Source organism: Aphelocoma coerulescens, chromosome 3 (genome assembly GCF_041296385.1).
Source record: "Aphelocoma coerulescens isolate FSJ_1873_10779 chromosome 3, UR_Acoe_1.0, whole genome shotgun sequence".
Lineage (NCBI taxonomy): Eukaryota > Metazoa > Chordata > Aves > Passeriformes > Corvidae > Aphelocoma > Aphelocoma coerulescens.
The window spans coordinates 119705564-119721849 of record NC_091016.1 but is presented as its reverse complement, the minus strand read 5'-3'; the positions used below and the strand labels follow the sequence as shown (position 1 = coordinate 119721849).

Sequence of the window (16286 nt, the reverse complement as noted above, 5' to 3'; positions counted from 1 at the left end):
ACCACCTGATCTCTGCAGGTCCCTTCCAACCCAAACCTTTCCATGACTCTAACAAGAACCTTTGTCAGACAGAAAGAAAGGACACACTCACAAAGACTTTTTAGTGATACGGTAGTTTTCCCAACCATGGAGTAGAGGGCTGCTATCAGACCTTCTCAGGAGCCAGTGATTCATATCCTTAGCAAGAGCTGTTTGGGCAACAAACCACAAAATGGTATGTTTGGAGTTTGTTTTTGGTTTTTTTTTAAAGGCAAAACCTAAAATCGTGCAAGGCAGAAGGGGACTTCTAACAATCATTTCCTACAAGCTGTCTGGAAAATAACCAAACCAGGCAGTGGAGAGAGGTCTGTGATCAGCCACATGCAGTTATGAACATGTTTCCAACCTGGGAACTTGAGAATCAGCACAAGACCTCCTTTCCCAATACATTATGTGGAAGTCACCTCTGTAACAGCACCTCGGTCCAACCCTCCTGGGACCCATCTGAGCTTCTGCCCACCACCACAGGATGTTACATCAGGGACCCACAGAGTGGACTTGCTCTTGCTTTAGTTTACATGAGAATGGCCAGCATAAGTATTTTATGTAATTATTAAATTTTAAATGGCTTTTGCAGAGTTAATCTTCATTATAACCCTCTGGGACAGCTGGTAACCCTGAGCACACACACTGCCACAGCCAGAGCCATATAAATATCCAGACACCCACAGATGCCAACCCGAGGATTAAATTCACCTCCTGCATTTTTTTTTCTCCCAGTCTTGGAGAGCAAGGAAAAAAAAACAAAAAAATCAACCTCGTTATTTGAGGAGTGATGTGTGAGAGCCTCACTGATGTGCGAAATCACAGTCCCCCCCGGCACTGGAACTGGTGTCAGGTTTTTGGCAAAAACACCCTGGGCTCAGAGCAGTTTTCTGCAAGGACAATCCTCCTCTCCTGCAGAGCTGCCCTGCCTCTCACGCTCAGCCCTACACCTTAATGGGCAGGCACAAATCCCAATCCCTCATTAAATTAATACAGGGGCCACCCAGGAATTGTGACCATGGGATAATTTGGGTTTTCTCTCCTTTTCTGAAGCAGATTTGGGAGCAAATGTTCCAGCTTCCCAGGGCAGCTCCCCACAGCCCTGTGCATGCTGCAGATAGATGGCTCGTGTAGCAACGCATATTAGAAGTGATCTAGCACCAGTCTTTAGTGCTAACACAATAAGGCTGAGGAACAGGAGATGATAAAACCTGCACATGATTAGATTCTTCTTCTCTAAGCAGAACAGCAGCTTCCCACGTTTGCACTTTCCAAGGCTCCCTTTCATCATGAAGCCCTGGTCAGCTCTTGCACACGCCCTCTGAAAACCACATAGCTTCCCAAAAGGACAAGATGATTTTTGGGCAAACCTGAACAATGTTTTACATTGGGTGTTTTGAGGAAGACAGTGTTCTGAACTTATCAGATGCCACCCCAACATTCCCAATGCCAGAGGTTTGTGCTGCAGAGGAAGAGTTGCTCCATCCCACCCAAAGCAGAGCATTGTGCTCATGTAGGAGCAAACACAGCACGAAATGCAGCAGAACAAGCTCCAGTGAGGGAGCCTCTGTACTCCTTGTGGTGCCCAGTACATTCCTGCCTCTTCCAATTTAACCACCTCCCCTTCTGCCCAGGTCTCACCCTGTGGAGGTGGACAGGCTGTCATCAGAGGACCAGCAGTCATCTCCACATCATCAAGCTGCAGATGTCAGAGGAGAGACTGCTTTGGAAAACAAAAACAAACACAACACCTTCTGCCTCTCTGTTTTGGCAGGAGGACAGAAATCAATCCCTCATCTCATGCTCTGCCTGCCAGAGCTGTATTAGGGTTTGCACACAAGCCCAGGGCTGCTCCTCTCCAGGCATAGCTGCAATTACCAAATTATGTCAGCAGCAATGGGCACACCTGCCCTCCTAAGATGCTCTGGGCATTTCTGCCCCACCTGTGGCCTGGGCACAAAACCTCGAGGCTACCACAGTTTGAGGCTGGTGAAGCTTTTAACCCCATCGCTCCTCCTCATGCTCTGCAGAGGTGCAGAGGAGTTCCCAGGGGTGTGTTTCCACAGCAGCTCCCCCATCCTCACTGGGCCTCCCAGCATGATGCTCCTGACACCAGCAGGGACCTGTTCAGGAGCTGATCACAGGGAAAACTACCTCTACCAAACAAAACCATTACAGTAAGAGGCTTTCATCTCATTTACCCACACTAGCACTAAGGAAGGGTCCTAAAATAGCATCCAGAGTCACCCCATAGACCTGCAAGTGCCAAGTCTGCAGCAGTTTCCTTATTCAGAGTAGCAGTTAAATAGGCCTGAGGAATAACACCCTCAGCTGGACTGTTTCCATGCACTTGCTTTCCTTCATTAGGTGATGGATCTCTAGAAAAGATTGACTTAAAAAGCCCACATATAACCTTAATGTGCTGTCTCTTGAAAAGAATCATGTAGTTTTACTCCAATAAGCATCTTCCAACTAATCATAAATGAGTACCTGATTCCATTTGAGGACCAGCCTGCAATGATCCAGCCGTTCCCACACCCCCACGGGTTATATCCACATGGGGATGCTTTGCAGCTGCAGCTCTCTGAGGTACAAGATGTGGTCCCCTTTCAACACCCTCACTGACTTCCTTGGGAGCAGACCAAGCTCAAGCCTAGCCCTGGTCCGTCAGCAACCAGGATGCAAGCCAAGGACTACTCCCTACAAATTGCCAACCAAGAAGATCCCAGCCTCCAACGTGCTGACAACTGACCAACCAAGACCCCCAAATCCCAACACTGCCCATCTCTCCAGCATCATGTCTCTATTCCCCACTTTGATTTTCTCCCATTTTTAGCACATGCTCTTCTACATGCAGTCAAGCCTCGGCTCTACCCCAGCTGCAAACGGCTTTTGCAGAACAGTTAATTTCTCTGACTATTTAACCAGAGGCTTCCTGGCTTTGCTCTTACCACCCACTGCAATAATGTGTAATTACAAGACTTGAAGAAAAATAAAAGGAAGTGGCATCTCATGCCAGGCCAGTGCTGCCAAGATCTGTTCTTCAGTCTTTCGACTCCAAAAAACAAAAACCACCAAACTCTTTTCTTGCCTCCCGGCATAACAACTCAGACAGCTGCTTCCTATACACAGGTTTTACCCTAACATTTTGCAGTCTTTGTCTTTCATTCTCTGCTACTAAATGGATGAAAGCCAAAGGCAACAGTATCAGCAATTTCTGCAGACAGAATTCAAGCCCATCTTCATGTTTGACATAGACTGATGGCAAATCTGGCATTTCCAAGGCATTTGAGAGACAGGCTCCAATTCTCAGCTTTTACTGAAAGGTTTCTGCAAGCTCATTTCCTCACCTCTGGAAACGTCTGAAGAAAGGAAATGGGTATTTGCTAAAGTAAAGGCATGAGCCCAGTGCGTAGGCCGTACTTGGTCTTCTAAAAGAAAGAAGTCATACAAGGTTAAACCACAGAGCCCTATCAGCCCTGCCCGTACGTCACTCAGGCACCACATGGATAATTTCTCAGGAAAACTTTGACAAACTGACAACTGTTGGATTCCTATCTGCAGGGCTGCAAAGTAAGAGCCAGCTGAGGCAGCAAGAGGTCCAGCTTCTCCAACCACACAGGTACACTGTTCTACCTTCTCAATCTCTCTGGACAGCCCCCGTTCTGAGGATGGACATGAGCACAGACGTGGAGGTAGGCTGGCTGCTAATTCAGGCCATTAGTCATTGCAAGCTCTTCCCAGACCTCTGAACCATTTAATCCAGTGAGAAGCACTGGCATTTGCTGCCTTGGCTGGAACATATCCATGCTAAGGACATGGGTCTAGTTTTAACACCAGCCTCCCAAGCTACTTCTATTTTTATGTTTGGGCAGTTATTTAAGATATGTATTATGACCAGAGAGAGGATAGGGCACAGATACCAGCTCATGGGGAGATGAGGACAAGTGAACCTCCTCCTGACAACAACTGCTCATCAGGATCACACACCTATCTCAATTATTTAAACAATTCAGGAATCAAGTCCCTTCAGGAATTTGGTAAGAATTTGAGCCTCTGCTTCCACCCTAAACCCCTCCTCTTTTGGTAAGGAGCCCAACCACAGTGCCATGTCTTTACTCCAGCACTGAGCAGTGCTAGTGCCACCCTGACCATGCTTCACCCAGCACCCACTGCCTTGGAGCAATCAGTAGTAAAATACCCCAAAGAGCCAAAGCCTTGGATGCCCACCTGGTGCCTCGGGAGGTTCAGGGGGGTTGCCAGTGTGAGGGCAGGAGCCCAAGCACAACTCCTCTGAGGAGAGGCTCCAGTGCCTACGTCAGACCCGAACTTTCCTTTCAAAGGTTAAAGCTGTTAACTGAAAGGATTAGGAGGGAGGAGATGGTAAACTAGGAACAAGTAGGGGTAGACTGTTTGCAAGAACTACATAAACAGGCAATAAACACACCCCAGTGCCTTGCTGGTGTGGCAGCCAGCCTCTGGATGGAGGTCACACAGATGTGGGTGCACTGCCAGCAGCCAGCCCAGGGGCTGCCCCCCCAGCCACAAAGATAGTTCACACACTAATTGATTGTTCTCTACACTCCTAGTACAACCACAAACCAGGCTAGCACCTGAACCTGGGGAGCAGCTGTGGTCCTCACATCTCAGGAGGCTTTGCTCTGGTTGCCTACCATGGAGGGATCCACACAGCAGCGCAGGAGGGGAAGGATTTCCCCTCTGCAACAGCCTGAAGTTTGTTCCTGGCCAAACTCACCCCTGTCTGAAATGCTGCTTCAGGATGAAGCACAATTTGGGAACAAACACTGCTGGAGCAGCAGAAAGCTAAGCCATGATGCAGCAGCTCTACAAAACGTCTTAGCTGTACAGCCAGTTATTAAATAAAAGGTCAATTCCTTTATGGCACTACACCTCTCCTTTCAAGTAAACAGCCTTAAGAGCCAGATGTTTCAACAGGAAAGGCAGAGAGGGATTTATGCACCACCGCAGAGAAGAATAATTTGCATTCTGACACGGCAGAGTAGCATCACCAAGTAAGAGCTAATGAGCAAGGCTCTTCCAGCTAACGCAACACGATTTGGTTTGCACTAAAAGCAAGACAAAGCATTAATTGGTTTGTGCCTGTTTGCCTGCCTTGATTGCACAAAGTTCATCTGAGGACATTCAGTGGCAGGAGGAAGTCATAAAGCCACCCATGACAAGAGGGAACCTGCGTGACTGTTGCAGGAATGACTGGGAGTTAACAGAGCCATTCACCTCCAGATCGGAGAGGTTCAACCACACCAAGATGGTTTATCACCTAAGTGTGGTTTTGCTTTTACATCCAGCTTATTTCCTAAGACAAAGGGAAAACTTAGTAAGGATCTTGCAAAATTGATGCAGCCGTTAATGTGACAGAGAAGGCTGGAACAACTCACCCTGGGAAGCAAAGGATGACACATGAATGATGCTGTCCCCCAAAGGATGACAAGATCTGGGAGGTGAGGTTTTATCTAAAGGGGTTAAAACAGGTCATTGCTCTCCACATGAACCTTCTCTTACCTGCATGGTTTCTTTAACCTGAATCATTCTTAGTGACCCAACACACAGCAGTGCCCACAAAGGCAGCTCTAACGTGGCTTCCAGAAAGCAGCACGGGCACTGCAGCATGGTCTGAAATGCCAGGATAGAATACAGAGCTGCACTTGCTGAAAGCAGCATGGTCTGGTCCCTGCACTCAAGCACTCCCTGTCTGGTACAAACTGCCCTGCTCTCAGGTGCTTCAAGAAACAGAAAAGCATCAGAAATTAACCAACTGCTAATTAAAGTCTTGGGGGAAAGGGTTACTACCACTCGTTTTTGACCTATGAATCATGGCCAAACCCACGTATTCCTGGTAGTGCTCACAAACAAGGATGTCTAATAAGGTTCTGCAACTCCACTGCAGATCACTCATCATGGTCTCGCGGACCATGCTTTGGGTGCCACAGATTTTAGGGACAATGGAGTGCAGGGGTTATGGGAAAAAGTTTAAGAAACTGCAGCCCAAGAACACAAAAGAGTTAAAAGGAAACTGATAAGCAACACAAATGTAAGAGAAGGCAGAAAACTACTTCCAACAAGACCTTACTGGTTGTATAAATGAATTAATGAGGGCAAACAAAGTGTAGGTCTATTAATCAGCAGGAAGGTGAAGAGTACACTACAGAAGACGCCCTATTCAAAACCTTCTTTTCTTTGTACTTGGGCACTCAAGGATGACTTTCATCAAGGACTGATCTCTCTTAAACCTTTCAATCTTTGTTCAATCCATTCTTTGTTTGCCCCCCCCCTTGTTAAATGTGCTTTTCTAAAGGTTAACTGTGAACGGATGTTTAAGGTTGAGCAAGGTCAACCCCAAGTAAGGACTCGTCACTCTACACAGGATAAGCAAGGGCCAAAATTGCCATGGAGGCTTAGCACAGGAAGAACTGCGCATCCCACTAGGGAGATCATGGCTGCTTGGTGCTCACAGTCACGACACCATTAGTTTATCACTGATTCTTACAAATTTCAGCTTGAAGATCACAATATGTCATCTTTAAAGTCTCATCAGAAAGCTGACAGCAAATCATCCACTAAATCAATAGGATACACTACCAAAGAGAGTCCAGGCAGACCTGACAACACTTGTGGAGCTGTACACATCCATGACTCAACCTTTAAGGATAACCTTTCTGGCTCCAGTGCGAGCAAAGGGCTTGGGACACAAGCCAGCAGTTGGGATTTAGGGCTAAGAACTGAAATTGAGGCGGTGCCAAGAGGTGGGGGATGACTCAGCCTTCCAGAAACAGACAGGGGTGAGGGGATAAAGGACAACACGAAAGACAACCAGATCGATCCATGCCTGAGTCACTGAGAAAATACGGACCATGTGAAACAGAAGAAAAGTGGAAAGGGAAGAGGGAAAAACAAAAGGTGCCTTCATTCAAAATCAGTCACCAATGGAAGAAGGGTAGAAGCTGGAGAAGCTGGGTGAGAAGAAGAGAAGCTGGAGTGAGCAGGTGACACTCCCTCCATTAACCCTTCCTTCAGGAGCAGGGACACACCACGGGAATTGGAAGGAGAAGCCAAGGATGAAGAAACATCCGAGAAACCATAAATGGGCTTTGTCCTCACTACAAGACCCACCAAATGAGGAAAGCCACTAGTCACTGGCTGTGGGAGCAGCCCCTCCACAGCCCTGGGCTAGAGTGGAGAGGATACCACAGTCTCTACTGCTCACCGTGCCCGTTGCAGTAATAGATCCACTTCTCCCTGTTCTGTGTGGGGGTGGTGGACTTTTTCATAATAGCTTTTTCCACAATGGCACTGGGATCTTGCCGGGGTCCCTTCTTCAGAGTCCGTGAGCTCTTTCTGACGCTGCAGACCACGATCACCACCAGGACCAGCAGCAGGAAGAGGACGATCATCCACGGCAAGTGCTCATTGATGTCAAAGTGCTGGTGGACGTTCTGAGAGCCTCGCCGGGGGGGCCTGTATGGGACGCTGGGCTTCTCGCCCCCCATCATCTCCAGGGATGGCTGCTTCTCCAGCGCCTGGCTGGTCTGCTTGTGCCGGTAGCTCTGGGCCTGACTGGTGGTGCCGGAGCCCATGAGGGTCCCGCTGATGCCGTCCGTCTCGTTGGCTGAGGTCTCGTTGTAGTACCGTGCCCGCTCCACCATGCTGCTGGATGCGCGCGGCGCTGGAGAGGGGACAAAATCGGGAACTGAAGAGTTCAGACCTGCGGGAGGAGAGGAGAGTTGAGTGTCACGGCCCCGGAGATGCGATATGGCATCACATCACGGGCTAAGACCTGCCTGAGCATCGGCTTGGCCAGCAGACAGAAACCCAACGCCAGGCAGTGAGAAAGAGTAGAGGTGAAGTTGAGGTTTGCCTCTGGGAACAGATGGGTACAGTTACAGAGGGAGCTTCAAGGTAAAACTGACCCTTGCTGGTTAAGGCCAGAGGCAGCTTATTACAAAAAATGAGTTATTTAAGGCATGTTGTCAGACTGTGTTTGTCCCACATTCAGCATTTATCAGAAAACCAACAACTTTGAGCAAGTTGTTTTTACTTTCTTAGGTTTCTGAACACTGGTTTTAACTCATTTGTGGAATTTCATGTTTGGACTAAAAGTACAAAAATACTGACAATTTGTAGGCTTAGTATCTCTCCACTGGGTTTGTTAAGGAAACACAAACTTTTTTTTATCAGCCCTGCAAGCAACTGCAGATGAATCAACTATAAAATAGGTCTCTGAAGCAACCAAACTTCCTCCCAAGAGCTATCTTCCATCTTTATTGAGTTTCCTTATCAACCAACACCTCACAGGTCCCAGCCAGACATGAAATACGAGCCAAAGCCTGGCAAGAAGTGGAAGAAGGGCTGTTGTGGCAAAAACTATGGATTATTTTGAAAAGTCATCTTTTGAAGATTGTGTCTCATCCCAGCTGAGACAGAGTGGGTGCATTTGTCTGTACCTGGTTTTGCCCCCAGCTTGGTTACCCAAAACACCCTAACCAGGACACAAACAGGGAAAACACTTTAACTTCTATGTAACTGTCTACAGTTGATTGCAAAGTTCAGGAAACATCCTCCTGTGCACTCCCAATGATACCAACACTAGGGGCAAGCCTTGAGACTTAACAGAGGTGAAGCACTGGAAGCATATGACTGTCAACACTTCCCTGCTATTGTATTTACCAACTCAGTTGTTGAGGTCATCAAAAGTTGCAATTTTTAATTAAAATGCCTCATCTGAGACACTGCAGGGAAGCTGCTTTCCAGGGAGTGCAGAATACCACCTCAAGTGGAGTCCTACAGCACCCCTGAAACCAGACACAGCTAAGGCATCACCATAAAGGCTGTGATGATGAGCCACTTCCAATTAAGCGAGAGAAGGGGAAATTCCACATAGTAATCTTAAGAGACTGAAGGAAAAAAAGTTACAGGACAGCCCAGGCTCCTGCAGGGCCGTTACAGCAATGGCTCCCATTCAACCAATACTGTGACACAGTACAGAGTGAAATGCAGCAAGGAAAGCACAGGCACAAAAGCAGTGAATCCATCAGAGGAGGAATCTCCCTGCTGCAGGGAGACCATAGCAGGGGTTTTCCTGCTGCATCCCATCCCAGGTTCACCACAATTGCACAAAGACTTGTGCCAGCACATCACAGAGGTGGGAAAAGAGGCTGAGGAAAGTCATGTCCTTTCAGCCCCAACAGCAGGACAGCCAGAAGTCCGATCAGGACTGCAGTCTCAGTGAAAATGTTATTAAATGTGGTTTAACACAAGGGCAACCCGATGCCATGAAGCAGTAGTACCACCCAGGCTTTAGACCAGGTTGTTTTTAACAGCTTAACACCAACCCTGACCAAGGAAGGAACACAATCCCTCCATCAAAACCACACCTGTGTTTCAGCGGTGGACATTACCTTTGGGAAGATCAGCAGTTGGTGGAACTTCATAGGGCTGCTCACCCGCTTCGGTGCTTGATGAAGTCAAAGCCGTGTTCGGAAGGGACGCTGGAGAACCACAGATGTTGTCACTCTCCTTCGTCCCCGGCTTGATGACCACCATGTTTTTCCCAAAGCAGTCAGTGTAGGGTTTGCACTTCATCACATTAGAAGGCACATCAGAAAAGGTACCACGAGGGCACGGCTTGCACCTGACATCTTCAGTCTCGGTTCCTTTCTTGCGGACGCCCCAGCCGACTGGGCACACCGTGTAAGGGACGCAGGTATCGTTCGTCTGAAATGTACCAGACAGGCAAGTGCACTCGCGGTCAGTCAAGGCAGTACAATGAGTTTTCTCAATCATTGGCAGTTCACAGGGTTTCCTACAAGGGTGGCACCGCTCTATGCCATTCTCATGCTTGGTAAAGGTCCCATCTGGACAGGGGCTACACTCTCTTAGGGTACTCTTTGTACAATGCTTAGACACGTAGGTTCCTGCAGGACATTTGTCACAGGTCAGCTCTTCGTTGGTGGCACGGTCGAGGTGGCGGTACTTGCCAGGGGAGAGGCTGATGGCATTCTGCTCAGAGGTCAGCTTCAACTGACCATCAGCGGTGCCAAGGAGCATGAGCAGCTGGAAAACAAACAGGAGGTATCAGCCAACAACAGTGTGCAAACAGAGCCCTCTCTGCCAACGACCCCTTGTAGGATCACAAGGGATGTGCCAGTGCTGTGGGACCATGGACAAGTTACTATGCCCATGGGAGGGACCTCAGCAAGGCTGGAGTGGAATGGAACCGGTGCAGGTGGCAGCACGCTCTCCAGCCACCTCCTCAGCTATGATTATAATTGCTTAAATTTGACACCACGCTTCTCAGTGAAACTAAGCATCATTTACACTGCAACCCTGCCAGGGTGGTAAATACTGCTAATTGTGTTTCAGCAGTACGTGCTACCTGGCCACCCCAGGAGAATTCAGACCAGCTTTGCATTTCAAGGCTGAGAGGCTCCAGCACGAGGCAGGCACTCACCGACAAGACAAAAAACACATGCAGATGGCAGCTTTGACCTGTAAAACTTTCCTTCTCTATTTATTCATCTGCACTTGTTCAAATAGTTACCTTTCTGAGTAACACAAACAAGGATGAAATCCAGGCTAGCGGCTGTTTCTGGACTATTTCTCAGCTCCTCTGCCTTTCCATGATTTTTTATGGTTCGGTGCAAGTGTTGGGTTTGGCAAGACCGCAAGGGATGTTCTGCCTTGAGCCTCCAACCACATCTGAACCTACTCTAAACCAGCTGCATTAGCAACAGGAGAGAAAACCCGGTGCTATTTTCACACTCTTCAAAGAACTCTGCTGTAAATCAGCTCCTCATTGAATCAGACACAGGTAAAAGGACACCAGTTTTTAGACACTGAACTGGAAACTGGGCTTTGCTATAAATCCATCTATCTCTACTGACTTCCAATCCCAAAGCTTTATTTCCTTAATTCCTTTGCAACAATGCTGCTCCATCACCAAGAGAAGCTCCATCTACCAAGAAGTATCTCTGCTTCCTCCAGAAGATCTCTGGTCCATGGATTTAATGTCAGTTATGGCAGTGAAGAAAAGTCACCAAGAACAAAAGACATATCAAAAGAAAGACTGACACAACCTCACACAGCATGCAAAGCAATAGGAAACACATTTCCAAACAGCCACAGGCTAAGTTCAGAGGGAGAGAGGGAACAAGTCAGCATTACCTTGAATTTTCAAACATTTTCTACACTGAAGGTGAAAAGACCAGAGACCCTAACACTACTCGGCTGCAGAGCCAAGCACATAAATCACTTGGCTGTGTTATACAATCCCTCGCCTCTTGCTCTGCTACCTATTCTGGGCTATCAGCCAGCAAGAAAATATTCAGAAGGAAAAAAAAAAAAATAAAAAGGGCTCCCAACGACATGACTCTGCAGAAGGCACATCGCGGCAGAGCCGCAAGCTGCGCCGCGTCATTTTTGGTGCAGTCTCTTGCTTCCTGGAAACACATAGCAAATTTTTGTTTTACCTGCTAAATAATTTACAGCTTGGGATTTGTACAAAACACTTCACTTTTTTTATTTTTTTTTTATTTAGTTAGTTTTCTCCCCCTGAAGCAGCAATTACAGAGCAGGCAGAAGCAGGCAAGCCCGCAGGAGCTGACGAGGATCCTGCAGCGGCCAGACTAATTATGGCACATCAGATTAAAAAGCGGGGCTGCCCTGGCAGGCAGCAAAGGCTTACAGGATGCATTTTACTTTTCCCCTCCCCTAAGACATGATTTAACAAAGTGCTTAGCTGGCTCTAAGCAAACCTGCCATCCTCCCCTGTAATCTCCATGACGCATCCTTGTATTAGCAAACTGGCCACTTAAGGTGGCAGGAGGGGTCACCTGTGTTACTCACCCTCCTCCCGTGCCAGCGCTGAGCAGGACAGGGTGATGGAGAGGCAGGACAGGCAGTGGGTCTCTTGCCTCGCCGAGAGTGAGCTGTGTGCTGCTGTCTCAGATCCCAATTTCTCCCTCTGCATCAAGCCAGACCTCAGGAAACCCATGGACAGCCTCACTATAAGCATGTGCCACGGGTTCCCTCCTGTTCTCCCCATTCCAGCATCTTCCCATCCCTTGCCTGGGTAACTAAAGTCTGTAATAGCACTAGGTTTGAGTTGGCTTTTTTGAGGTTTTTTTTTAAACCCTATCTCAAAAAAAGCAGTGCTGGTATTTTTGAACATCTCAAGATCTTAAGCTGCACATGCACTTCCAAGCTTAGGGAGAACAGCAAGTTCCAGTGGGGGATGGCTAAGCAGCATTGAGCATCTGCTATTTATTCAGACTGGCATTTCTGGTCCCTAAAATAATCCAACTACTCAGGTTGTGCAGCACTCAGATCTCTGAAAGAGAAGTCCAGAAGCAGGAGGACATCTTCAGCAAAATCGGGTGTCTGCCAGTTTGGTCCCTCAGCAGCATGCAGACCCGGACCTTTCTGGCTGACACTCCCAGTTCCAGGAGAAAAAGCAATCAAGTAATGAAGCGAGCTCTGCTGAGCCACTGCACTTCATTTCATTACTCTGGTACCAAAGGAAGTGTACAGGGTAACAAAAAAACACAGGAAAAAACACAACTGGTTCAAGACAACACTAAATAACAGATTTGGTTTAGCAGTTTCAATGATGCTCTCCAAGCCCAATGCAGAAACAAAGAAGGGTTTTTAATGGGACAGGGGTCCCTTTCCACAAGGGTCAATCAGGACAGTGTGGCTGCAAGCCCAAAGAGCATCCCAACTCAGCACTAGCACCCTGCACCGCACGGGCAAAGGCACCTCCCAGCCACCTTTACCTTTTCAGCACATGAAGGCTTTATGGTGTGGGGAAATCAGATCAGGCTGGGGGACACCATCATTCTGACCTCCCCACACCAGGAAATGCTCAAACAAGGGGACCTTCACATTCAGCTGCACACAAACCTTCGAGGCAGCAGCACCCCACAGCTGGTGTGGGCACGACCCACCTCAGCACCACCCAGCCCGATGACCCCATCTCAGTGGGTGGGTGCCTCTGTGCTGTGCTCCCATCACCTTTTTTCAATAACTCTGCTGCAGGGAGACCTGACGGGCAATCTGCACAGGAAACAGCTCTTAGGGGGCCACAAACTGCCTTGGCATGTACACAGAGGATGCAGCTGCAAACACCTGAGAAACCTGTGGCTGGCATTCCTGCCCATGGCAGGGGTGTTGGAACTGGATGATCCTTAAGGTCCCCTCCAACCCAAAGCCATTCTATGATTCTACGAATACAGCATCTCATTCAGGGACCCAAACCTGCACAGTGAGTCAAAACACCAGCAGGAAGTTGGTGAATCAACTTTCTGTCTTGGAATTTGTGCCCTAAAATGCTGTGACACCGAGATTGTCATAATCTCAGGTTGTGTACAGGGCTGCCCTGCTGTCAGCCCTGTGGGGACACAGCAATAAACCTAAAACTAAAGTAAAAATTAAAAAAAAAAAGAAATTAAAAAAACCCCAAAACACAAACAGCAGCTAAACACAGGGCACTTGATCCTGGTAGAGAAGAGCAGGAGCAGAGACCTGCAAGTGAGCAGGGACCCAGAGTGATAAACTGATACTCTGGGAATGGTTTCCAAGCAAAACCAGCAGAATTTGGTAGAAATGGCAGCTGGCTCTGTGGCAATGCCTTGGCACAGGTTGGGGATGAGCTGCACTGCCTGCCGCCCTTCCCAGAGGTCAGCTGCATCCTTCGCCGACAATGATGGGAAAGTGCTTGCAACATTAAAGTAAAAGAAATATATAAAACCACCAGAAAGACAAATAAACTGGTCTGGAGGTTTTACGGTAACTTGGCAGACAGGAGGAGAAAACGTCCTGCCCCGATCACTGTAAAAAGGATCAAATTACTTAGTCCGAAAAAAGTTGCCTGTGAGGAAAGTACTGAAGAGCAAGGCAAGTTTCTGCTTCTTGCAACATGACCAGCTATTTCAGCTGCTTCGGGGTTTGTGAAATGAGAGCTCAGGACTCACTGCTCAGCAGTTCCTTTACTCCATCTCAAGAGTGAAACACAGGGAGACGAACAAGCCAGAACAGCAGCACCACAACATCTGGTCCCCATGACGGAAAACCCAGCAGCCAACCCTGCAGCCAGCGCAGACCAGAGCTCGGAAGCATCCCCGCCAGCCACGGTTTTGCTCCGAACAGATGGAATCCCCCAGATTTCCAAAAGCCCCAAATTGAAGTGTGGTGATGTTGCGCTGGTCCCAGGCAAGGACAATGGGGGAGATGGTGGAAACCACCTTGCAGCAGTCAGTGGGGTCCCAAAAAATCCACCAAGCAAATGAAATCACAGCCAACACCAGCCCGACACAACGAATGCCAAGCTGCTACTGTTCCAAAACCCAGCAGCCAGGCAGATTTGGGTTTGCTGCACTAGTAAAAGACCCACCAGCTATTGATTTGAACATGCTCCCTTGCACAAACTTCCCCCAGGCTGGGAAGACATTAACTTCTTGTGTGACCAAAGGGAGATACCCAAAATGTTGAAGGTATCAGATGAAAACCCCGGGAGGATCCTGCCACCTCACAAGCAAATGGGCATTTTGCCTTGCTTCCTTGTATGATCACACACATACAGGTGCGAGAACACACATGCACAAGTAACACACTTGTGTATTTGCTCAGTCTCTCTTCATGCCCCAAAATTGCTGCTGTATCTCCCCACACCTCTCTATCAGTACTTTTTCCCACCTCTTTCCTCTACACCCACCATTCCCAACTGACCTCCAGGATCCCGGCTGGAGCTGCATATCTCAAGCTCCCCATCAGCATCTCATCTTCCAGACGTGCAGCAGCACTGGCTTCTGCGGGCTCGCTTCTCCCAGCGGGAATCTAGCACTCGGGAGTGCACAGCCAGCACTGAGCACGGACCCTGTCTGCTCCGCCACTGCGCCAAGTTCCCCTTCGCCTTCAGAACAACGAGGCTGTTTCCCGGCTAATGCCCTTCCAGCTTTAGATTATTTGTTGTTTACTCGGATTCCTGTCGAGCCAGCGCCAGCTTGCTCAGATCCACCTTGAGTTTAAGAGCAAGTGCTCTTCTCGGTTACACAACCCAGCCGCAGCAGCTGCGGCGTCTGCCTGACACACCGAATTACTGTCTCTCCCCAAACAGACGGGATGTAGCCCTAAAGCGCTGATTGGGAAGTGCCCTATCCGGGACAGTAAATGGGGAGATAAAGCTCCTGGAAAACATTTCCGTGATAAGTCAGGGCAGCCGCCTGCCATTCACAGCGGGGAGGCTTACTGCCTGTCCAAAGGGAGGCAAGAAAAGCAGCTGCGGACGGAGATGGATGGATGGATGGATGGATGGATGGATGGATGGATGGATGGATGGATGGATGGATGGATGGATCCCTGTCCAGTGCCGAGCTTCAGGAGCAGTGCAGAGAGCAGAACAAGAACCCGCTCAGCTCTGGCTGTGCGGCACAGCCCTGGCTGGGGGATGCCGCCGCCGCCTGCGCTAACATAGGGATGGGGAGCATGGACATCGCAGGGAATATCGCACCCAGCCGGCGTCACCTACCAGGACCCGGGGCTGCGAGGCTGGGGCGGGCAGCAGCCCCGGGGAGAGCGCAGCGGCGCCCCGCACAGCCCCCGACGCGCGGAGCGGGGCCAGCAGGACAGCCGAGCACCCGCCCCTCCTGCCGCGCTGCCCCAGGCCGGGCAGGAGGCGCGGGCGGGCAGCCCCGCACTGCAGCACATCCCCACCCACGCCGCGGACACGCGGATGCTGCGCGGGCGGCGCAGGCACGGACCGATCCCCTCGCTCCGCGCACACGCACGCACTCACCGCGAGGATGCCGGCGAACCCGGCGGAGCTCCGGCTCGCCGCGGCGGCCCCCATGGTGGCGGGGCCGGGGCTGCGGGCGAGGCGCTGCCCGTGCGGCCGCGCTGCCTCAGGCGGCGGGGCGCGGGGCCGGCGGCGGCCGGGCGCCCATGGCGGGGGCCGGGCCGGGCCCGGGGCCGAGCCGGGGCCGGGGCCGGGCCGGGCGGGGCGGGGGCCCTGCCGCGCTCCCACCTGCCCTGCCCTGCCCTGCCCTGCTGCGGGGCCGCCGCGCGCGCTCTGCCGCGGGGGCGGCGCGCACGTGGGGGCGGCGCGCGGGGCCGGGGCGGGGCCGGCGGTGGCGTCACCCGCCCGCGCGCCAGGGCGCCCTCCCGCGGGGACGGCGCTGAGGGGCTCGCAGGGAAGGGGCCTTGCCCTGGGCGTCTCCCACATCGCCCACCCC

At 50.2% G+C, this 16286-nt stretch overlaps 1 protein-coding gene across 2 annotated transcripts in view; it reads right to left on the bottom strand.

The window, feature by feature from the left end:
* TNFRSF21 (TNF receptor superfamily member 21) overlaps positions 1–15960 on the bottom strand; it is a 37784-nt gene extending 21824 nt beyond the window's left edge. The window contains exons 1-3 of one of the 2 annotated variants that reach the window (XM_069011727.1): positions 15851–15960; positions 9459–10113; positions 7268–7765 (exon numbers count right to left, since the gene is read on the bottom strand). In XM_069011727.1, the coding sequence (XP_068867828.1) occupies positions 7268–7765; positions 9459–10113; positions 15851–15904 (1207 nt within the window). In that variant the 5' untranslated portion in view covers positions 15905–15960. Of the gene's footprint in view, positions 1–7267; positions 7766–9458; positions 10114–14784; positions 15024–15850 lie in introns of those variants that run through there. The other variant, XM_069011728.1, reaches the window with a different exon arrangement.
* Positions 15961–16286: the final 326 nt, after the last annotated feature.